The following is a 23,812-nucleotide window of genomic DNA, read 5'->3' as shown; positions in this document are numbered from 1 at the left end:
AGACTTGGTATGACCAAGACTCATTTTGGAGTCCTGGGAAGAGTACTTAAGTCAGGAGTGATACTGACCCTCTCAGCAGAGATCCTTCTAGTGCCAAGTGCAAGAGAAGGAAAGAGAAGACTGGTACTGGAGACAAACTGATGTGGGATCTGCCAGTGTAGAGAAGGGCTTGCAAGTTAGAGCTTTGGAATGCCCTCTATGAGGAAGAACAGGAGGCAGGTGTCACTCAAGCAGAATAGGTTCTGATCTCCTAGACACAAGGGGCCTGAGTAGGGGAGGGTGGAGTGGTTCCACCCCACTGGGAACTCAGAGAAGCATGATGCTGCGCAGAGTTCTTCAGTGTGTAGGCAAAAGGCACACGTTGCTCCGCCCCTTAAGAGCATGTTGTCAGTGCTGCTTTCTGCCAAGTTGGACCAGTTCTGTTGGCCAGGGCAGAATGCTTGGTTCTGTCTCCTCCTCAACAGTTCAACAATGTTGTGAGCATGATGGAAACTCATGGGAATCATCCCACTAACTGGAATGTACATAGGGGCACAACCTACTTGGAAGAGAGAGAGGGAAGAGGAGGTGGAGGACTAACGAAGTATGTCAGAGCCGTTTTCAGTGCTAGGGAGCTACAACTGGACAATGAAGAATGGTTGAGACATTTTGGGGGAATGACAAACAAAGCAGAAAGATCTCTCAGAACAGGAAAAAGACGAGGAGGACAATTTCCTGGCGCAGTTCTCGGTGTTCTCTTCTCAGCTCAGCTCCTGGGGAATTTTGATTATCCATGTGCGCTGGGTCACAAACAAAGCCAAGCAAGCCTCATCAACAGGGTTCCCAAGTTATACAGAAAACTCCTCCTTTCTGTTCCAGAAAGAAGACAACAGGCAATGGAGTTTTGGGAAGAAGAAGGTTAAAGAAGAGACAGCAAGGGCAAGGGTGCACTGCACTGGAGAGGACATTCTCTAACACGGGTAGTGGATCATACCATTAGCCATGTTGTGTTCTAGCCAAAGTAGAAAACATGGGTGTGGAGACCTGTGCTACAAAGCAACTGAAAGGAGTAAGAGTGAGGAGGGAGCTGAAGGCTGGGAGTGAGAGTGCTTCGTGCACAGAAAGAGGAAGGGAATGGAGCAAAAATGTCAGGAGTCATGAATGGGGCGAAGAAGGCCAAGGCTGCATTAAAAGAGAAGTGGGCAGAGTGTGAGGTGCAAGGGAGGGGTAGGAAGAGACCGGAGCTGAGATGTGGGCTACGGCGTAGCTGTGAAGTGCCCAAATAGTGAGGCTAAATAGCAGTACTTGCCTTTTCTCTCTGGTGGCTTCCTGTCTTCTTGGGCACTGGTCAGAGAACTATCCATATCTGGCCTGGTCTCAGACTCTTCATCTCCTTCAAGGGCAGGCGCCTGTCATTAGGGATGATGTTGGGAGGCTCCATAGCCCTTTGCCCTCTGCATTTGTGCTGACCCAGCCAGGCTGGGCTACACTAGCTGTGAGGAGAGGCAGAAGCAAACCAAGCCAACAGGGATGATTGTAAATTTTTAGAACTTTATATGGGAAACCCTCAAATTGTACTGGGAGCATAAATAACATAGAACATTACCAAAGACCCCCTATTTATAGTAATGATCAATAGGTTACCAACGCCTTAACCTTTGTGAGCTTCTACATGCTGGGCAGTTAGTACCAAACGCATTGTTATTAACAAGAACAAGAGAGATTACAATATACTGTGTCACTTCAGAGGAGAATCAGCTCTTCTCCTTGGCTGTAAGTCCCGCTTCACTCTGGTTGTCCAGTTCTTTGTTCCTTCATCTTGAAGTGCTCCTTAGATTTGATGTTTGTGTGCCTGTACCTCTTTGCACCAAGTTTAAGCACAAGTGGGCTTTCCTCAACTAGTGGGCCATCACTTTTCCATTAGCCACCTTTAAACTGTATTCCTTCAATAGATGTTCAAACAGTCACACTCTCCATTCATGTATTTTAGATCCTTCCAGGATCTGTTTGCATCTAACACAGCTTTTTGATCAATTCCTTTTCCCACCAATTATATTTCTGTTCGGTTTATTCCCTTGATACTCGCTCTCTGGATTTTATTTCCCTCTACTTCCCTTCTCTAATAGTGTCTGCTCACATACCCAGGTCTATTTTTTTCTGCTTCTGCTAACCTCCTTCTTATTCCCCAGTTCCCTACTTTTATTCTTTCTTGTATCACCTCCTACCCCAGCTCCAATTCCTCTGCAGGCTCAGCAGCTAGAGCCTTCTCCTTCCCGCCTTCTTCTCTAACATCTTTTTCCAACTGCCCCCTTCAGGTGGTTTCCGAGCCTCTGCCCCAGCTCGAGCTGCCCTCTCTTTGGCTGTCTTTCTGCCCAGCACAACATTCTGTGCTGCTGCATCACAGCTGGGGTAGGTGCTAGTGCCAGGGAGAGGGTTTCTACACGTATTACTCTTGGTTGTCACATTCTTCCACCTGTTCTTCTGCTCTGACTATGGCCATCTCGCCTGTTGTGTCAGCTGGCGATGTTCTGGTGATACTTTCCTTTGTGTTTCATCTGACCTGGTGCATTGGACTGCTGAGGGTCTCTTCCCTGCCCCATATATGCAGAGGCCTGGAGTAAGAGCTGTCGTGAGCATAGTGGTAAAATGATTTCTTACTGCATGAAACAAGGACTTGCCAGTACTACTTGCTATGTAAATGACCAAAGGAGATTACTAACAAACAAGAAGAAAGGGAGCAGAATAAATAATCATAAATTGGGTATTATTATTTATAGTGCCATAACACCTGGGGACTTGCGTCAGTAGCAGGACCCTGTTGGGTAAGGCAAGGAGTGTCAAATGTATTGACTGCAGGCTGGATCTGGCCCGTCTGCTGTATTGTTGTGGCCTGTGTGACATATTCAGATTGTGCAGAATGTCATGACCCTCTAATTCCTGAGCTAAAAGACTAAGCTCCGTTAGCTAAGGCTGTAAAAGCTGCCTCAACCTCTAGCTGTGGCCCACTAGAGGGAGACAAAGCACCACACTGATCAGGCTGTTGGTTACATTTTGTAAAAAAGTAAGTTTCTAGCCCTCATGGTCGCAAAGAAAAGCTTCCATAGGTGAACGGAGAGTGAATGGATGCACTGCTGTCTTCCTAAGTCTGCAGCCAGCCTGAAACAATGGCTCAGAGAGGCATTCACTGTTCAGACTCCTATTAATTTCATTGAAGTGTCAACCAAAAGGACATGTTAATGTCGACATGAATTGTGTTACTGCTCCTTTCAGCAAATGGAATGGGGTCAGTATTCGGAGAGGAGCCCAGCGGATTGGGAATGGGTACAAGGAAGAAAATGCAGAGGGAAGATCTGAGGAGACACAAAAACCAGAAGGAAGGAGAGAAACAGGCAAAGAAGGAGGGAGAAGGAAGAGAAACAAAGGGCAGAAATAACTGTGGCCTACAGGAGAGATGCATTTTTCTGCCAAGTGTTACTGAGTGTGACACCAAAGTAGTTAATAAAGAACAGGAGCCCAGCTTCTACCCTTGATCTGTGTCAAATCTCCCATTGACAGCAGCAAGTGTTCTGCTGTGGATGGAGATGGGTGTGGAGTCCTAGAATTCTGCTCCAGTCCCCTACCTACAGTGGGAACGCAGCCCTCCTCCCTGAATGAGTTTGGTGCCCTGGTGGTAGGGGCTCCACAGCCACAGTGCCTGCCTGGAAAGGCTTACAGCCCAAGTCATTCTCTTAATACGCACATTAAATGTAGCTCGAGAGTCTCAAGGATCCTGCATGGAAACCTCAGTAGTGTTAGGAAGTCCTTGAGAACTGGACTCAGGTTGAGGCACTTCTGGGAAATTCTGCCGGTCTGTTGTAGGTACTGATGGCTCCCATTACCATAACACCTGAGCACCTCACAATTGTTAACAGGTTGAGCCTCCCAAGACCCCTCTGTGGGAGGGAAGTGCTGTTATCCCCATTTTACAGGTAAGAGTGTGAGGCACAGCCAGGCTAAGGGACTTGCTCCGGGCTGCACAGGAAAGCTATGATAGAGCAGGGAACTGAACCTGGCTCTCTGGCTAGCACCCTAACCCTGGGATCAACTCGCCTGCTAATTGCTGGTGCGCTAACTGGAGGTTTCATAGACTCTGTGATATTCACCCCTTTGTAGTGTATGGAGCTGTGTGTGCTCTTCCCCTCCCCCTCTCCTCCAATGCATATTTCACTGGGCAATATTTAAACCTAGATGAGCCTCTGGAGATCTCTCGCTCTTCCCCTGCTTCCCTCTCTGGAGGTTTCCATCCAATGGAGATTAATCTTGGACAGAGCGGAAGAGGGGGAACTGGTTAGCAGCATCAGTGTCTTGTAATCTCCTATTGATTATTCATAGTCTAGTCTCAGTAAACGGATGGTTACCATGTTGAGATTTGGGCACACGGGTTGTTGTACATGTATACTCTCTCTGTAACATTACCCTCATGCTGCCATAGTGTCTGTGATCCTGAAGAATGCCAAAACACTTACATTCTTCGGTGTGCACTGTGTTTAGGGACTACTCACCAAAATATGGCCACCTCAGGAGTGGGACATGACAGCTGTAAACAAAAGGCCTAGAAGTCAGTGCAGATATTCACGGGCTCAGTCTGGGCCCCAAGGCTGTAGCTCCCTATGTTACAAAAAGTGCCATGGGAGATTTAATGAGTGAGCCTTTGGTGTAGCCTGATACCACAATGGTTTTATATCTCCTCCAAAAGTGTGCACCTCTCATAGCACGTTTCTCCCTAGTCCCATGGAGGGGCACGGGGGTCAGCATTGACTCAGGAAGGAGAGTACCCCCTGCTGAGTTGCACCACTCTCTGAAGCGCATCACACTGGGGCATTCGGGTTGGTACAGAGTCAGAGAGGAGAGCAGTGCTACAGCACTACCCATACTACTTCCTATGTCTCTTCTTTGGAGGCCTCCTCTCATCTAAATGCTGAGCAGCTCTGACTGCTTATCTTACCATTTCTGATAAGTTGACAGGTAGAGATGGGCCATATGTTTGTGGAGAGAACCCACACAATATGGAAGCAACAGAAGGGTATCTGACTGTGGATAGACTCCAACAGGGTTTGCCTTAGCTCTTCAGGCACGTCGGATGCAACTAGATTATTCCACTGGCCTTCAGGAGATGCTACTCAGCCCTCATACTTCACTTGTTTCTAGTGGCCCCTCAGGTCAGCTTGACATATGCTGGACAAGACCGGGCAAAACCCTGTGAAGTGTCATCCTTTGTGTTATTGTAAAATGGATCTTTGGACTTGTCTAGATTAGGATTCGTGTGTATGTTTGAAATGTGTTATCTACAATGTTGTATCTAGCATATTTGAAACCCAATGATGCATTTTAACATGTGTTCTCTGGGCAAGGTGAACCCTGGACTCCCTCTCTAATCCCTTTTTTTGTTTATGTCTCATTTGTGTCCTGTCTAAGCCCTTCAGGGCTGGGCCTGGGTCTCATTTGTTTTGTAAAGTTCCCAGCATGCTTTGGGGTGCTGTAAAAACAATCAGTAACAACAATGAAGCCCTAAAAATGGCAACATTCTTGCTCAGCCTGATCTCCAACCATGGTGAAGTCCACAGCCCAGGGCTCTCCTACTTACCCTCCATGAGTTTGAAACTGAGCTCCGCCTGCCTTAGCATCCCCACGGAGTGTGGCTACCCTGCACAGTGAGACAGAGTGTATCAGGTAGCCAGACCCAGGCCCACTTAGTGCTTTAAAGAACATATCCAAAGCCTAGATACCAAACCAGGACTGGATAGGAAATCAGCAGAGTGTGGAGTGTTGGTGTGATGTGCTCTTGTGGGTTACCCACAAAGCATGTATCAAACAAGCAGTGTCACTAGTTCAGCCTGGAAGTGACCGAAGTATGGATCACTGTGGTCAAGTCCACGTTCAAGAGGTAAGGGCACTGTCTCTTGGCTAAGTTGGAACATAAGCAGTTCTGGCTCCACCTTCTGTCTGGGCTCCTGAGAGCAGCAGGGAATCCACCTTAAGGCTGAGAAGACAGACTCGTTCTGCTGAGGGCACAGCCATGGCTACAACTCTTCCCTCTCTACCAGTAGTGCCTCAGTTTTCCAGGATTGATCTTGAGCCAGCTGTTTCCTATCCCCATTCCTAACTCCCTCAGACACCGGGGCATTAGTGTGATAGTATGTTTGTGCTTCACGAGGACAGCAAGAGTGGGGTTGCGTCGCTATAGTGATGGTATTGTAGCCCACAGTGTCTCCCAATCTCCCCTGCAACCTACCATAGGTGATGAACAGTGATGAGCTTGGTGGAGTGTCACAGGAGAGAGCCCTCAGTGTTGTGGAATAGTGCCCATCATTAGCTGCAGGGATCTATTCAAGAGGAAGGAGTGAAGCCAGCTGAACATGATGCCTGCTACCCCCTTCTCGACTCCCATAGGTGGGTTAGTAGCATCACAGGATGGAAGTGATGAAAGATGCTACCAGATCTAGCAATGTTAGCATGTCCATAAACCTTAATATTACATTAGCTTGTCCACAGTCCATCAGTGACAGCAGCAGTGTTTCCATGCCACGTGCCAGTCTGAAATCAGCCTGGAAGGGTCCAAGGTGTTATCGTAGAAGAGGAACTAGTGTAGTTAGCTTGCAGCAACCTTGTCAGGGAGGTAACCTTGGAGGGAGAGATTTCAGACAGGTCTGTAGTTGGTAAGATCACTAGCAGCAAGTGACAGCTTCTCAAATGAAGGCCAGACAATTGCATGTTTTAAGTTGCACATAGATTTACCCTCCCCCTCAAGAGGTGTGGATGTGAGTCCAGAGGCAGAGGTAGTTACAAATTGCTGAGCGTGGAAGGAAAGGCCTTTGTCATCCAGCGTGGTGGGATCCATCTTCCTGGTGTCAGTGCAAAGCTCCTTTGTGCTGTGCTTAGGCAAGCAGCAGGGACAATGCTAGTCATGACTTCTATGATCAGCCATGCAGGCCGTGTGCCACCTTTACTGTGCTCGTTTAACTTCATAGCCCTTTTACACCCTCCATAGAAAGTGATGTCACCATAAATAGTGCCAATAATCTTGACATTACATTTGAATAAACAGCAATAAACAGCTTCCTGGTTTATAAACATGCTGCAGCCTCCTTGAGCAGCCTGGAAGTTTCCAAGCCAGGCCAGGTCTTCCACTCCTGGGCACGTAGGAGGAGGGCCCAGTACCTATCTGAGAGCAGTATCTGAGCCAAGTCTATGCTTGCACCCCTGGCTGGCAATCAAGACTCGCTAGGGAGTTATCAAGATCCAGTCAAGACTTGCACTGTTGTTATAATTAATTGATTTATTGAGCATCAACAATGTGCTTGGTGATGTGCAAAGAGAGGGAGAGACAGTCTCTGCCCCAAGGGGTTTGTTTGCAGCTTAAATTGGACCCAGACAATGTAGTGGGACACATCTGATGCAAAGGCAGAGGGATCAATATTGCTGCAGTGGCATTTTCATTTCAGCGGATTATCACTGAAAGCACTGCGGGGAAGACGTGTTTTCAGAAGGGTTTTGAATCAGGAGAGGGAAGCTAACTAATTGGTGCCCAAGCTGAGGGAAGCATAAGGCGGCGGGTCGTGGAAGAAAAGGCAGAATCAAGAGTGGAAGGAGGATGTCAGGAGAAGGATACAAAGGAAGATTGTATACAAAGGAAGATGTGTTGTCCTCAGGAGGAAGGGGAGGAGGAGTGAGGGATGAGATGCTGACAGGGGCGGGATTGTTCAAGGCTTTGAAGGTGGGGACAAGAAGCTCCAATGTGCTACTCAAGGCAAGAGGAAGCCTTCTCTTGAGGAAGAGTGAAGAGGTAGGGGAGTGGCATGTTCACAGCTGCAGAAGGGGAAGATGATTTTAGGAGCAGTGTTTTACAGACTGGAGGGGAGGTGGATGGAGAGGAGGTGGTTGGAAGAGAGCGCCAGCATGTTGATATAGGGTTTAGTGGTTGGAACTGAGAGACAGGGAGGGGTTTTAGAGATGACATAAAGGAGAAAGTGCCAGGACTTGTCAAGAGCTGGATATGGGGAGAGAAGGGAGGATCAGGAATTAGAGGTTGACAGTCTGGATGACTGACTAACATTGGTGTTCTCAATGTGCTAGATAATGTGAAGCAAGGTGAGAGCTTGGGAAGAGGTATGAGAAATTCAGCTTTTGCCTTGTTTAGTTTGAGATGGTTGCAGGACATTTCAGAGACGTGCCAGTCAGAGATGCTAGATTAGACAGGGAGATGTTAGGGATTGAAGTAGATCAGGGAATCATCAGCATAAAGATGACAGATGAGATTATGGGAGCAGATAAAATCACCCAAGAAAGAAGGTCAAGGGAAAAAAAACACCCAGCAAAGCTCACTAGCTCCTTGGCTATGCTCTCCTGGCCATCAGGTGAGGTTTATTATTCCCTGCTATTTTCTCAGTCGGAGACCCCTCCTTTTTATGAGTTGTTATTCTGTGGGATAACACAAGGGATCAGGTCTGGTCCCTGAGAAAGCAGCAGGATGTTTGAGCCACAGGTAATATCAGACCTGAAGAAATTTGTGGTAAAATGGCTGCACGTTGGTTTATCTGCAGGACAAGGAGAAATTGACTATGAATCAGTGGTGGGAAGAACTAGAGAAGAGCTTCTTAATGCCAGGTATTCATTGCCTCAATCTCAGACTCTCAAACAGTGATGTACACTTGCATCCTAGTGACTATGCAAAATATGTGCTGAGAGAGAGATTTTGTTGGTTTGTCTGTCTATCTATAGGTGTACATATTTGCCTGTGGCCATCTAGTGGACATTTCAGGATGCACTTGTTTGTTAGAATAGCATTCCATGCTCAATAAAGTTTACTGAAATATGATATCAAAGGTGCTGGGCAATATTTGTTGTTTGTAAGCTGCTCTATCACAGAAACAGTAAGTAAATTAATCAGCTTCAAGCCTGGGAAGAACAATGCCTGCATATGTAGTATTGAAACTTTAATTAAAAAGGCAAAAAATGTTCTATCTATCTCGCACGGATTGGAGGGGAGATATGCTTGCATATTGTCCCCATTCCCCCCAAAAAACCATGTTGTACTATCCTGTGTTCTGTTTGAGCACATGGACAGCATTAGAAACTAGACATTTTTAAAATTTCTGTTTGCTAATTCTGATTCCCAACCACAAAACTAAGATGAAGGAAATCTCTCTGTAGCAGGCATTGCTTCAGGAGTTCATAGAGTAAACAAACTAATATGATTAATGCAAATGACTAGAGTACATTCTGTCTCATCTCCCTTTGCAAAATGAAAGAATCTGATACAATTTACTCATAATATCATCAATAATAATAAGAATTAGTCATATCAATTGTGGTTAATAGAAGCAGGAAATAGACAAGAATACCTTTGTCAAGCCCTTACACTGTAAAATTGCTTCAGTGTAGCATAGCTGAGATTTTGCTGTTCTGAGGCAGTGGTCACCCTATTGCCAGGTGAAATAGTTTCTGAACAGTCACATTTTCCAAGATTTCACAGTGCCGCCAGATTTGGTGATAAGGCATCACAGGCATAGGCAGGGGTGTGTGTGTGTGTGTGTGTGTGTGTGTGTGTGTGTGTGTGTGTGTGTGTGTGTGTGTGTGAGAGAGAGATGTTCCAAGAGGTGATATTGTGGTTCACAGAGTGTGATATCTATGAGATATGTGGTATCAGTTTGATGCATGCAGCTTATTCTGTTCTAGGATGCCTCGGCTTCTTGTGTCCTATGCTCCAGCAGAGGAAAGGGATCAGCAGTGGGTTCAGAGAACCCATGCTGTTCTGCTATCTAAAGCAAATTACAGTGAGCCAGATGATGTTCACATCTCTCTTTGTTGAGGATGCCATGTGACCTCTCAGTATTTGCTTATTACATAATGATGGCAGGTTTCCAAATGTAATAATCCTAGTGCTCCAGGCATAGCAACTAGATAACTCTCTCACACACCTGAGGAGCAGGGTAGTTGACCTCTAAAAAAACACAGGCCTCTGCTACTTGTCATAAAGATGAGCTCCCTTAGTTAGTAGCAGTAGCAGATCCCTTATCTGCTCTGTGGCTCTAGCCACCAGAGGGAACATGTCTGTCTGTCTATCTATAATACTTATATTATAGCTAGAATCTGTAGAATTCACTGTAGAATCTGAGCGTCTTACAATCTTTAATATATTTATCCTCACAACACCACTGGAAGGTAGGAAAGTGCTATTATTCCCATTATACAAATGGGGAACTGACGCACAGAGAGACTGCAGGTATGTTTACACTTCGCTCTGGAGGTGTAAATTCCAGCTTGAGGAGACATACCCACACAGGCTGTGATTGAACTGGTGTGATAAAAATAGAACCACAAGTAGTGGGAGTGGTTAGCCACCTGAGAACACACGAAGTGTCTTGGACAGGTACAAACTCAGGACAGTTAGCCCCTCCCGCTTCTCACATAGCCATGGCTACAATTCTATTTTTAGCACACTAGCTCAATCAGAGCTAATGTGGGTATGTCTCCTTGAGTTGGAATTTAAACCTCAAGCTCGAAGTGCAGATGTACCCCATGTGACTTGCCCAAGGTCACTCAGGAAGTCTGTGCATGCACACACGCAGCACACTATGCAGTGACCATCTTCTTGTCTTACCGGTACTGTACAGAAAGTGATCTAGCCAATGTGCTGTACTTATGCTTGTGTTGCTGCCTGTTAACCCAGCTAGTGTCCGGCTGGGATTCACAGCTCCAGGTATCAGCTGTTTACCTGCAAAGGGCAGCCTTACATGACAGTGTTGGTTTGTCAACAGCGGGGCAGACGACTTTAGACTAAACACTGAGGCTGAGCTGTCTTCACCTGACTTCAGAATCTAACATGTCCTGTTGTGCCAAGCTGTTGTCCTGCAGAAAAGAGTGAATTTGTGTCATTTCCACCAGATCTGTGGAAATGGGCTCAGAGTGCAAGGGGGTGGTTGGACTCCTGAGGCAACTTGAGCCTGTCACACAGGTGTAGGTTCTGAAGGCAGTAGACAATGAGACCCCTTCCCCATCCGATTAATGAAAGACTGGATGTCAAGCTAATGGAGACCAATTATGTCTTGCTTGGGGAGGGACAGCTCCCACTGGCCCCTAAGTGTCAAGACCTTACTCAATAAATTTGTATTGGGTGACAAAGATCTTGCCAACTACTGCCCTGTCTCTACCTTCCCCTCCTTAGGAAAAGGGTATTGAGAAGCTTGTGGTGGGTCAGCTTCAACACCCACATTTCTCTAGTACCTTGGTTCCCAGTGGGGCAATATCAAAGGCACCAGGTGCTGTTTGGTATTTCAGATGCTCCAGAGGAGTACCAGCAGCAACAGCATCAAGAAGTGGCTATTGCAGAAGGTGTTCTGGTATGTGGCTGTGGTGAGACAGTGGAAAAAGCAGTAACTGAGCACAGCAACATACTACAGAGAGCCAGGAGACAAAAGGAGTTTCCTGCATTTGCCATCTGCTCACTGCTGAGAGGATGTGTCCAGATCCAGAGAAGATGTATGCAATTCTGGCTATGCCTAAGCTAGCCAGTGTGCAGGCAGTACGAGGTTTAATGCCTTTTTGCCCACCTGTATGGTGTGTATAAGCCACTCCATCAACTGTCAGACAAGGACACTGCCTGGGAGTGGCAGTCGCAGCATAATAAGCCTCTGAGCAAGTGAAAGCAATTGTCATGCAGCAATCAGCACTTAGACACTAAGATGTCAACGAGGATGTAACAGTTCAGAGTGATTGAAGTGAGCCAGAACTAGGTTCAACCCTGCCACAGGAAAGACAGCCTGAAGGTCAAAGTCTCTCTTGTCTAGGAAGCTGCCAGAGGCACCGATTAAAAAGCAGTGCCAGACTACAGCGCTTGCATCCAGGGGATTTGATCTGCATGGCGAGCTGTGATCACTGCTGATTCAGACCCTAAGCCTCAGGGTAACATCTTTCCCTGCAATTTGCCCCTGAATCCTCTAGAAGTACAGAGATAGGGGTCTAGAGGCATGTGCTGCCTTATTCAAGCCCCTTCATTGGCTTCCTCTTGCTTTCCAAGCTTTTCATCTTTACTTTCAAACCCCTTCATGACTCCACCCGTTTACATCTGTGCTCTCATCTCTCCCTCCTCTTCCCACTTGCTGTCTGTGCTCCATCCAAGAGTCTCTCCTTGCCTTAACCATTGTATCCTCCCACTTTCGTCTTTGCACCTTCTCCCCTGCTTCTCCAAATACTTGGTACTCCTCTCTCTCCTCAAATGCTGAACAACCTCCCTTTTCTCATCCAGATCCTAAAAGGTAAAAACAACAACAACAAAATCGCTCCTGTTTACTATATTGTCTTGAGCAGTTTTGATGATGGGCTTCTTGGGGCAGGCTCCATATTTTCTGTTGTCTCTACAGGGCTGAGCACAAAGAATGTGCTCAAATGAAATAAAAAGGGATCTGAAGTATACATTGCAAACTTCTCTCAGGAGTAGCAGTGTCTCAAGATACTTTGCATTGGTCCAAGAGGGAACCACCAAATTGAGAGTCTTGCAAAAAATCAAAGACATCCTTCAGCAAACAGAAACAAAATCTTGAGAAATTAACTCTCTGCATTTTGAATATGCCCATCAGGCAAGTATCTGTAAAATGTAAAAAACATCAGGTCTTTCAGAGAGGACTCTACTCTTCTTTTCCCTGTGGTGTATGCCTCTGTACCTCAGATCACTACCTAGCTGAAGATGGAAAATGAGATGAAATACTACAAGCACTGAAATCCATGCTGCAAGCTGGAAGGTCAGATATAAAAGACAGGGATCCTGACAGCACTAGGGAATACGTGGTGTATTGGGAGGAAATCAGGATGCAAAATAGTGTTTCCTACAAAGGACCCAGAATAGTTCTAGCCAAAGTTATGAGAATGGGAGTGTTGTCAAGAATTCATGCTGGTCACCAAGGCACAGAGAAGATGTCTTGGCAAAGATGGAGATGTTACTCTGGCCAGGCAGGAACTCGGACAGCAGGTGCTGTGAGAGACAGTGCAATGTGTAATGTTTTGTATAACAACATGAAGGAGCCACTTATGACACATGATGTTCCCTCAGACCTTGGAGCAAAGCTAGTATGGACAAATAGCATAAGTGTTTCAGAGCAGTTAACTATCACTTTGACTTCAGGGAGCTTGAACCTCCCAGAGACACAGCCTCTGCTATGACTGTGGAGTGTTGCAGTGAGCAGGTTAGTGACCTGTGCGTTTCTAATGTTGTGGCCATTGCTAATGGCTCACACTTCACAAAGCCATTACTTGGGAAGTTTGGGAGTGCAAATATGTAAGCTCCTTGCCCTATCTCAGTCAGTATAATGGGAAGACCAAGCTAAGGACAAGCTTTTATTAGGTGAAAACAAAGTGTATGGTATATACATGCAAAGCCCGCCATGAGGGGAGGCACCAAGAGCAGACCTATGCAGCAGCTAATGTCTTGATTTAACCTGGATACTACTCCCAGTGGCCAACAAATTACTGCTGATGCAGCTTATGGAAAAAGCTGGAGAACAAAAATATCAGCACCATCCCAAAGCAAATTCTACTCTGATCAAGGAGCCATAGAAGAACCGAAGCTGCAAGGAGATCAGAGAGTAAAGGTGAAGCCATTTTCTCCAGGGAAAGGGAAAGTGGAGACAAAACCCCTGCCTACAATAAGTGGCTCCACGTTCATACATTGTGGTGGCAGCTAAAGAGATATACTTGCATAACAGCCAATTCCACAGACTTACCAAAAGTGAGGTATCAATAAAGCAGAGAAAATAGAAATGGTTCACACTGTCTTAAAGAAAGGGCTTCCCTTGGCCCTGAGTCAACTGAGAAACTGAGCAAAGGAAAATGTAGGCTGGATGTCATGAAACAGTTCCCAAGAACGAGATCTGTTAGGCTGTGGAATCATCTCCCAAGAGAAGTCCCAAGGCTTGGGCTTTTTAAATCTAGACAAAGCGAATAAACTGTAGGGAAAAAGTCTACCCTGTCTGACAATGGTGGACTGGATGTGATCTGCTAAGGCTCACAGCCATAGTAATTTCCACAGTGTTAGAGAATTGGTAGGTAACATCCCATGGGAAGAAAATCTAAGGGATAATGGCGTTCAGGAGAGCTCGCAGTTTCTGAAGGAGATAATATTAAAGGTGCAACTGCAGACTATCCTGATGCAAAGGAAAGATAGGAAGGATAGCAAAAGGACAATATGGATCCAGAAGGAGCTCGTTAATGACTTGAAAAACAAAAAGGAATCCTACAACAAGGGTAGCCTATGGATGAATTGCTAAGGAGCACAAAAGAATAGCACAAGCATGTAGGGACAAAATCAGAAAGGCTAAAGCACAAAATGAGTTATACCTAGCAAGGGAAATAAAAGGCAATAAGAAGAGCTTCTTTAAATACATTAGAATTGGCAGATGAAATTCAGTGTTGATAAATGCAAAGTAATGCACGCTGAAAACATAATCCCAACTATACATACAAAATGATGGGGTCTAAATTAGCTGTTATCACTCGAGAGAGATATTTTGGAGTCATCATGAATAGTTTCTCTGAAAATATCAGCTCAATGTGCAGTGGCAGTCAAAAAAGCTATCAGAATATTAGGAACCATTAGGAAAGGGATAGATAAGAAAACAGAAAATATCATAATGACACTATATAAATCGAGGATTGCCCACATCTTGATTACTGCATGCAGATGTGGTCGCTCCATCTCAAAAAAAAAAGGAATTGGAAAAGGTTCAGAAAAAGACAACAACAATGATTAGGGGCATGGAACAGCTTCCATATTAGGAGAGATTAATCAGCTTGGAAAAGAGACGACTAAGAGGAGATATGATAGAAGTCTATAAAATCATGACTGGTGTGGAGAAACTAAATAAGGAAGTGTTATTTACTCCTTCTCATAACACAAGAACTTGCAGTCACCCAATGAAATTAATAAGCAACAGGAAATACAAAAACAAACAAAAGGAAATACGTCTTCACACAATGCATGGTCAACCTATGGAACTCATTGCCAAAAGTATAACAGGGTTGAAAAAAGAATTAGATAAGTTCATGGAAGATTGATCCATCAATGGCTATGATGGTCAGGGATGTAACCCCAAACGCAGGGTGTCTTTAAACATCAAACTGCCAGAAGCTGGGACTGGAAAGCAGGGGATGGATCACTTGATAAATTGCCCTCTTCTGCTGGTGCTTGGGGCAGCATTCTGCAAGGGGCGGCAATCCCTGTTGTTTTGCCCCCAAGCAGCACGCCGAATTGCTGCCCCGGGCGGCGGGGGCAGTCCGTGCGCCGTTAGGGCGGCAGGCGCGTTTCCGTAGTGGCGGCAATTCGACAGCAGCTTCTGTTTTTAGCTGTCCGGGGCGGCTTCAGCTAAACATAGAAGCTGCCGCCGAATTGCTGCCGTCGCGGAAACGCACCTGCCGCCCTAAGGGCACACGGACTGCCCCCGCAGCCCACGGCGGCAATTCGGCGCGCTGCTTGGGGCGGTGAAAACTGTAGAGCCGGCCCTGCTTCTGTTAATTCTCTCTGAAGCATCTGGCACTGGCCACTGTCAGAAGACAGGATACGTAGACCATTGGTGTTTAATGCTTATTTTACTCCAGTCTTCACTAAAAAGGTGACCAAAATGATGAGCAGATATTCAACACAATTAACATTAATAACAAGGGGGAAGGCATGAAAGCCAAAACAGGGAAATAACAGGTTAAAGACTATTTAGATAAGTTAGATGTATTCACATTGGCAGGGCCTGATGAAATTCATCCTGGGATAATTAAGGACCTAGCTGAAGCAATCTCAGAACCATTAGCAATTATCTTTGAGAACTCCTGGAGGACAGGTGAGGTCCAAGAGGACTGAACAAGGGCAGACATAGTACCTATCTTAAAAAGAGGAACAAAGAGGACCCAGAGAATAATAGACCAGTCAGCCTAACTTTGATACCTGGAAAGATACTGGAACAAATTATTAAACAATCAATTTGTGAGCACCTATGTGATAATAGGGTTATAAGGAATAACTAGCATGTATTTGTTAAGAACAAATCATGCCAAACCAATATAATTTATTTCTTTGACAAGGTTACTGGCCTAGTGGAATGGAGGGAAGCAGTAGATATGATACAGCTTGATTTAGTAAAGCTTTTTGACACAGTTCCACATGACATTTTCATAAGCAAACTACAGAAATGTGGTCTAGATGAAATTACTGATGTAGGTGCACAACTGGTTGAAAGACCGTACTCAAAGAGTAGTTATCAATGGTTCACTATCAAATTAGAAGGGGGTATCTACTGTGGGGGTCCCACAAGGGTCTGTCCTGCGTGTGGTACTATTCAATATTTACATTAATGACTTGGATAATGGAGTGGAGAGTGTGCTTATAAAATTTGTGGATGACACCAAGCTGGGAGGGGTTGCAAGCACTTTGGAGGACAGAATTAGAATTCAAAATAGTCTTGACAAATTAGAGAATTGGTCTGAAATAAACAAGATGAAATTCAGTAAAGACAAGTGTACTATATTTAGCAAGGGAAAATCAAATGAACAAATACAAATTGGGAAATAACTGGCTAGGTGATAATACACCTCTACCTCGCTATAACGCTGTCCTCGGGAACCAAAAAATCTTACGCGTTATAGGTTATATCGAACTTGATTTGATCTGCTGGAGCGCGCAACCCTGCCCCCCTGGAGCACTGCTTTACTGTGTTATAGCCAAATTCGTGTTATATCGGGTCGTGTTATATCGGGGTAGAGGTGTACTTCAAAAAAGGATCATGGGGCATTATAGTGGATCACAAACTGAATATGAATCAACAATATGATGCAGTTGTGAAAAAGTGTAATATCATTCTGGGGTGCATTAACAGGCATTTTGTATGTAAGGCATGGGAGGTAATTGTCCTACTCTAATCAGCACTGGTGAGGCCTCAGCGGAAGTGCTGTGCCCTATTCTGGGTGCCACGCTTTAGGAAAGATGTGAACAAATTGGAGAGTGTCCAGAGGAGAGCAACAAAAATGATAACATATTTAGAAAACCTGACCTAAGAGGAAAGGTTAAAAAAAACTGGGCATGTTGAGTCCTGAGAAAAGAAGTCTGAGAGAGGAACTGATATCAGTCTGCAAATATGCTAAGGGCTGTTATAAAGAGGACAGTGATCAGTTTTTCTCCTTTTCCACTGAAGATGCGACAAGAAGCAATGGACTTAATCTGCAGCAAGGGAGATTTAGGTTAGATATTAGGAAAGTCTTTCTAACAATAAGGATAGTTAAGTTCTGGAATAGGCTTCTGCGAGAGGCTATGGAACCCTTATCACCGGAGGTTTTTAAGAACAGGTTGGACAAACACCTGTCAGGGATGGGCTAGGTTTACTTGATCCTGCCTGAGTGTAGGGGAATGGACTTGATGACCTCTCGAGGTCCCTTCCAGCCCTACATTTCTGTGATTCTGTTTGTTGAAGTCTAAGGCATTAATTGTGGCAGCAATGCTGAGCTTGAGTCTGATCTCATTAACCCCCATTTTAAACTCCATTGGTCTCACTAGAGTTCATGTCTGATTTATGAGTGTAAGTGAGAGCAGAATCTGGCTCCTTGGGTCAATACTAGAGCTGATAAAACCTCAGAATTTCCATTCTACAAGATACTCTGACATTCTTTTCATCCCAACTCAAAACAAAAAATTGAAGTTTCCAGTTAAAAAAAAGAATCTCAGAAAAATGTCAGAACAACCTCATCAAAGTGCTTTGTTTCAAATTTATCATTTTGACTTTTAATATCATTTACGATATAACATGACTTTTATATTTATAAATTGTAATATATAATAGTCCAAACAAAGCCAAAATGAGGTGCTTTGATCTTATTGCTCTTAAGCACTTTGATAATTTTTCATCAAAAATTTTGACCGAATTGACAGTTCTCATGAAACATGTTGATTTCACTGACATAGCATTAGCGGATGGAAAATCGTTTGCCACCTGGCAGTCTGTTGCTGTTGTTTCTACATTTGCTTCCTCGCCTCTGCTGTGAAAAAGATAGCAAGTATGTTGAGTTTCAATGCATGGAGCCACCTAGTGGACATTAGTTACATGAACGAGCTGGGGAAAGGAGTGGCATGAGCGAGGGGTGAGAGTAATGGTGTGCATTTGACACAGATGTGACCTGAGTGAGAGAAGTTCACAAGACTGTGTGTCCCAGGGGAGGAGCAGCAGGACGCGTGGGGGAGGGAAATGAAGTACTGAGGGGAAAAAGAGAGTGAAGGGTGATAAAAACCAGGGGTTGGGGAAGAAAAGAAGCGGGTATGTACAAGAAAGAGAGAAGGGTGGGGAAGAGTTAAGTTGTTACACATTTTTTGATGATTTTCAAGACAGGTCCCTCCCCCTGGCAAAAAATCCCCCAGCAGAGCAGCACAATGGTGCAGCACCCCCTGGAAGCTGGCACCCCTGCTTCCCCGCCCCAGGGTATAGAAGTAACTGCTGGTGCCCTATTCTGTACCCAACAGCGCCTCCTTCTGAGAAAAGCCTGGAAGTAGAGTAGTTGGGAGCTTCCCCACCGGGGTGCACCCGCCTTTTTCTCCGCACAGAGCTCCCTGCTGAGAGAGGCTGGCACCACACTTTCGCCATAACCTGGGTTGCTCCCCACAGCCATTGTAGGATCTGCCCAGACTTATCCATTTCAAATCGGCAAGCGCGCTGACTTTCCACTGTGCCAGGGAAACAAACCCGTCAGCTGCAGCCCCACAGCCCCCACCTACAATCCAGCCCTCCCCCTCTAAGTGCTCCCTCGCTGCCGGAGGGGAGGGTCCGGAGTTCATTCCAGAATTTCTCTCCCCAGCCCAGCCCTTGGAGAACCCACTTCCCAGCATTGGGCCCCCAGCTGGAGCGGTGATCACGGCTCCCCTCTGGCTCATGGCAGTGGAGGCATCAGAGGGTTAAGTTGTCAGCTCTGTAATGTTAAACAGGTGTCAAAGGCGCCTCCATATATCTGCAGATTGAAATCAAATTCTTTGCAGTATAAAAAGATAAATTACCCAGGCGATTCCCGCCTCATCCCACTCATCAGGCCAGCGCCAGACGGCAAGCAATTTTTTTTTTTAATGTGCTAACGACCTAATCAAGCAATCAAGTTGGAGAAGATTGCGGAGTGACCCCGAGCATCCATCTGCCAGCGAGACCCCGCCATTCATTTCCACTCTGCCATGTACTTCCCTGGAAAGAAAAAAAAATTCCTAAACAAATTAACACCCAATTTTCCGTGAGTCTAATTAGTTAAATGAGGAGGTGGTTGGGGTGTCCTCAGGGAAGGAGGGGCTGCCTCACAGAGAGGCGAATGGTAACTCCATGGCATTAATTAGCGCGGGTCAATGGCGCGGTTCCCTGGGGACCAGCTGCTTTAATTTCCCGTGATATTTCAGTGCCTGAGGCCCATCGATTCAAACTGAAATTAACTTATTTTTCAATCAGGCCCGGGCTGCCCCTGGGGCTGACTCTTCCTTTGCCGCCTTCTGAATAGACCTCAAGCAATTTTTCATCTAAAGCTGATGCCTCTCCACTGCGGGAAGGGAGGGAATGAGGGGAGGGTGGGGGGAGAGCGAGACAAGAGGAATGGAAATCGGAGCGAGAACACTAATAGATTTCTGTGACTTCCCCCGCCCCCCCTTGGTGCCACCCGAGTCTCTGCTCACTGCCCCCTGGGTCACAGCCAGGAGATTATTCTGCCAATTTTCTGAGAAGATGAGGGGCTTTTCAAATGGGGAATTCAGGGCAAGCTGTGGCGATTGCCTTCCACCCCACACCCCCCACTCAGCGCACACCACCCTGGGCCAGCCCTCCCCACAGACACCGCTGCACACAGCCTCTCTCTGCGGCTCAGCCACTCAGTAAATAATGAAAGAGAAAATCCCAGGCACCCGAGCCAAAAGCCACTAGCGAGAGACACTGCAATGAGAAATTAATTACATCCTGCAGCAAGGGATGGGACTTGCAGTGAAGCTTGGCTCCTGCAAGGGTGGGGAAAAGACACAGTCTACTGGAGGGGCACGGGAGGGGAGGGAAGCTACAGCTGCTCCAGTAGAGGCAATGTATTGCCCCCCCACCCCGGGGTAGACATGGTGGCCCCTGCGGGAGATGTGCACAGCCACTCAGGGGAGAGGCGGAGCTGCTCCTGAGACATCTCCATGGCCCACAGAAGGGCGCGCCCCATCCTCTCCCATGAGATAGAGGGATATTGGCAGAGCTGTGTGTAGAGAGTCCCACCACTGACGTAGCAAGGGGACCTGAGGGACATCAGCAGAGCAGCAGGGGGAAGCTTGCCCATTTCTGGCCTGCACTGTGCCCTATCCATTCAGCAGGATTCAGGTCAGGCCTGTGCTTTTGTTAGGAATGAAGGTGACTAAGGTCTCTCGCAACATTTGTACTAAGTCTCTCTTGTTTTGGCTTGTGATTCCTGAGGGGGACATATGCCCTCACGCAGATATCCACAAGCACGCGTTCCTGCGCGCACACAGTATCCCAGGCTAACTTAGGGGGCAGCGACGATTCACCGGGCCTCAGTAAACTGCTCTGCTCTTTGCAGGTTTGGTTCCAGAATCGGCGGGCCAAGTGGCGGAAGCGGGAGAAGTGCTGGGGCAGGAGCAGCGTAATGGCAGAATATGGGCTGTATGGCGCAATGGTACGTCACTCAATCCCGCTGCCAGAGTCTATCCTCAAATCCGCCAAGGATGGCATCATGGAGTCCTGCGCCCCTTGGCTCCTGGGTAAGAGACCAGCATCCTCCCTGGGCACAGCCAGTATTCCAGGGAGTGACATGTTGAACTAGGGAAACTTAGAGTAACATTGGAAGTGTTGAGTAAGGGAGGAAATTATCCTGCACTCACACTTTCCCCATACCCCCGAGCACAAGGACACTGCCTTTTATATTAGGGACTGTCCCCTGGGGCATGGGGTCAGGCTGCCAGCCCTGGGTCCTGACTTGAGGGGCAAGTATCAGCCCCTTGGCCCAGGGGTGGGGTAAGCTATCAGTCCTCGGGTCCAGACTCATGGAGTGGGGACTATCAGCCCTGAGCCCAGACTCCTGTGGCATGGGGTGGGGGTACCATCCCATTGACCCAGGTTCCTGTGGCATGGACGTCAACATCCACTGTACTAAAAAGCCATAGCAGGCTGGGTTCCCTGCTACACAGCAAGAAGTTGTCTGGGTTTGACTCCTGCAGCCCTTGAGGGGTCCCCTGTGTGATCCTTTCCTGGGGGGGGAAGGCAACTTTTTTGTGCCTGTGATGAACCAAGTGACCTCTTGAGTCCTCTTTTTGGGAGGAAGGGAGGGACTGGTATCCTCCCACAGCTCCCTGCAGCTGAAGGCAGTGTAATTCCTGCCTGCCTTCTTCTGCTGTGTGGATATGGAAGTAGCAGATTCCCTTTCACATTCCTGCTCTTTGCTTCCTGTTTTCTGATCTCTCAGGCTCATTCTGCCAAAAGGTTCATTTCTGGCCTCTTAGAAATGCACTGCCCTGTCCTTCTGTCTGTGTGAATTCGGGAGCGAGAGAGGTGGAGGGGTAGGCTGTGCAAGAGGGAGGAGAACAGGCAAAGGGACACCTCTCCTCAGCCCTGTGGGTGAGAGAATAGTCAGATTCCCCTCCTGCTACCTGGCTCCAGTAACAGGGTGTTGTACAAGGGCGTCCCCCCCCTACCCCCGGTTATCTTGTCATTGCTAGGTGGGTACCGTCACTGTTCGCTAGTGCCAGGGAGCCCATTCTGTTTGGTCCCTCATGCCCCGGTCCTGCAGCCACACCCCTAACCTCTGGGGCAGGAAATCCTTGGCTCTTCATGATGTTTAGACTGTGCCTCCTGAAGTGGCATCATATTCGGCACATTTGTCCACATCTCAGGACTGGCCCTTGAGGAGCACAGGGATCTGTCCCCTCCTATCGCCCTCCTCTCCCTTAGGTGTGGCCTATCTCAGTTCTGGCCAAGTTCCATGCCTGTTGCTACAGGCCAGGTTCCTTCCTTATGTTTGGCCTGTTCAGAGCACAGAGTTGACACAAGCTCCCCCCTCTCTGGTCTGTCCTGGGCTCCCCATCAGTGCTGGCCTGTCTCTAGAAGAGAACTGGCCTGAGTTCTCCCTCATGCAGGGCCCAATGCAATGGGCTCTCTGTGTGACTGCTGTTTGAAGCAAGGGTTTCTGCTTTTCCTTAATTCTGGCCTCTCTTTATCTTTGCTGTTTTCAGTTCAAGATGGCTTTCCCATGCCCAGGCGCTTTTCTAAACCCGAATACCAACAATTCTTTTTAGGGATGCACAAAAAGTCTCTGGAGGCAGCAGCTGAGGTGGGAAGGAAGCCGGAGGTGGAACGCCAGGCCCTGCCCAAGCTCGACAAGAGCAACAAGGAAGAGAGGGGCCCGGATCCCAAAACCACCATTTCCCAGGAGGAACTGAGAGAGAACAGCATTGCTGCCCTCAGGGCCAAAGCTCAGGAGCATAGCACCAAAGTCCTGGGGACCGTCCCTGGGGACCCCTCCACCCCAGCCAGGAAGCCAGAGAAAGAGGAGGAGGCAGCGGCAGAGGATGAGAGACAAATGGAGAAATCAAACTCATCACAAGAGGAGGAGAAGCAGATCTAGAGGGAAAGAGATGATGGAAACCAGCTCCCAAAAGACTGTCTCCTCTGGGGGGCTGCAGGCTCCTCTCAGACAGACAGGGCCCCTCCGACAGCCCCTGCACAGGGAGTGAGGCCCCACATGGTCTCTGTGCATTTCAGGAAGTCACAGGCTCAGGCCAAGTTCTGACTGTCAGGTGTGTCCAGAGACTTCCCCTCAGGAGCATTCCTACCCCTCCACTCTCCCTGCCCTTGGGACTATTCCTGCCACACTGCCCCCTCCTTTCTGAGGGATCAGGAATTATCACCATCTTCTTCTGAGAGGAGGCTGGGGCTAACTGAGCCTCTGGGTCCCTGTGTATCAGCCTGAGAACCAGCTTTGGGTCTCTCCTGTCCTGGTCCAACATACCCAGCCTCAGAGCGAGTCTCTGTCCCACCCGTTCCCATGTCAGAGTGACTCTCTTCCCCTGGTCCAGTCTCCCCCACCCCAACCCTGAGAGCGAGTTTATCCTCTGCTGCATTCCCACCTGCCCAGAGCAGCATGAACTCCATCTCCCTCAGAATGTGCTCCTCCCCAGTGTGTTTATGGCACCTGGCCATCGGCACCCAAGGATCTGATGTGGGTGGGGCTGCCCCGCTGCCCTCACAGGGACCATTTTACTCTTTGTCCGACTTAAAGCACTGTGGGACAAATCCATGGAAGTGTTTGCGTAAAACAGTGAGTCTATTTAAATGGTGGTTTGTATATTCCATGTGTGTCTTTCCTGACTGAGTGGTGGGGTGTCCCAGGGGCACTCTGAGACAGGGAGGGTGGTGTGCTGGGCAGTTGATTTTGGTCTCCGTTTTCCGATAAGAAGCCAAGGGGATGGGGAAGAGCAGGCTTAACTTCCAGGAGCTGATCCCTACAACCTCAGGTACCCAAGACCCACCCCTTCCCTTTGGGGTATCCCAAGTCCTACCCCTATCTTCCCCCTGTAGACATGCCGAAGACTCATAACCCACTCAGGTACCAGGTTCCTGCCCTCAGCCACCCTGAACACATACTACACCTGACATCATGCCTAACAGGTATCCAGGATCTCACGGGTACCCAAGTGTTGCTCCCAGCTTCACCCCTTACAGGTAACTGAGATCCGGCTCCTCCCCTCATTGATACCTGGCACTCGGCTCCACCCTCTCCAGGCTCCACCCCGATGCTGCACCCTGCTACATAAGACTGGCCG

The 23,812-nt window shown here is 47.4% G+C and overlaps 1 protein-coding gene across 1 annotated transcript in view; it reads left to right on the top strand.

The window, feature by feature from the left end:
- VSX2 (visual system homeobox 2) overlaps nt 1-23,157 on the top strand; it is a 40,741-nt gene extending 17,584 nt beyond the window's left edge. The window contains exons 4-5 of the mRNA XM_045016734.1: nt 20,575-20,755; nt 22,286-23,157. Of these exons, the coding sequence (XP_044872669.1) occupies nt 20,575-20,755; nt 22,286-22,614 (510 nt within the window). The 3' untranslated portion in view covers nt 22,615-23,157. The remainder of the gene's footprint in view (nt 1-20,574; nt 20,756-22,285) is intronic.
- The last annotated feature ends 655 nt before the right edge of the window (nt 23,158-23,812 follow it).

The sequence above is a fragment of the Mauremys mutica genome, chromosome 4 (assembly GCF_020497125.1).
Source record: "Mauremys mutica isolate MM-2020 ecotype Southern chromosome 4, ASM2049712v1, whole genome shotgun sequence".
Lineage (NCBI taxonomy): Eukaryota > Metazoa > Chordata > Testudines > Geoemydidae > Mauremys > Mauremys mutica.
This window is presented reverse-complemented; position numbering and strand designations above follow the sequence as displayed.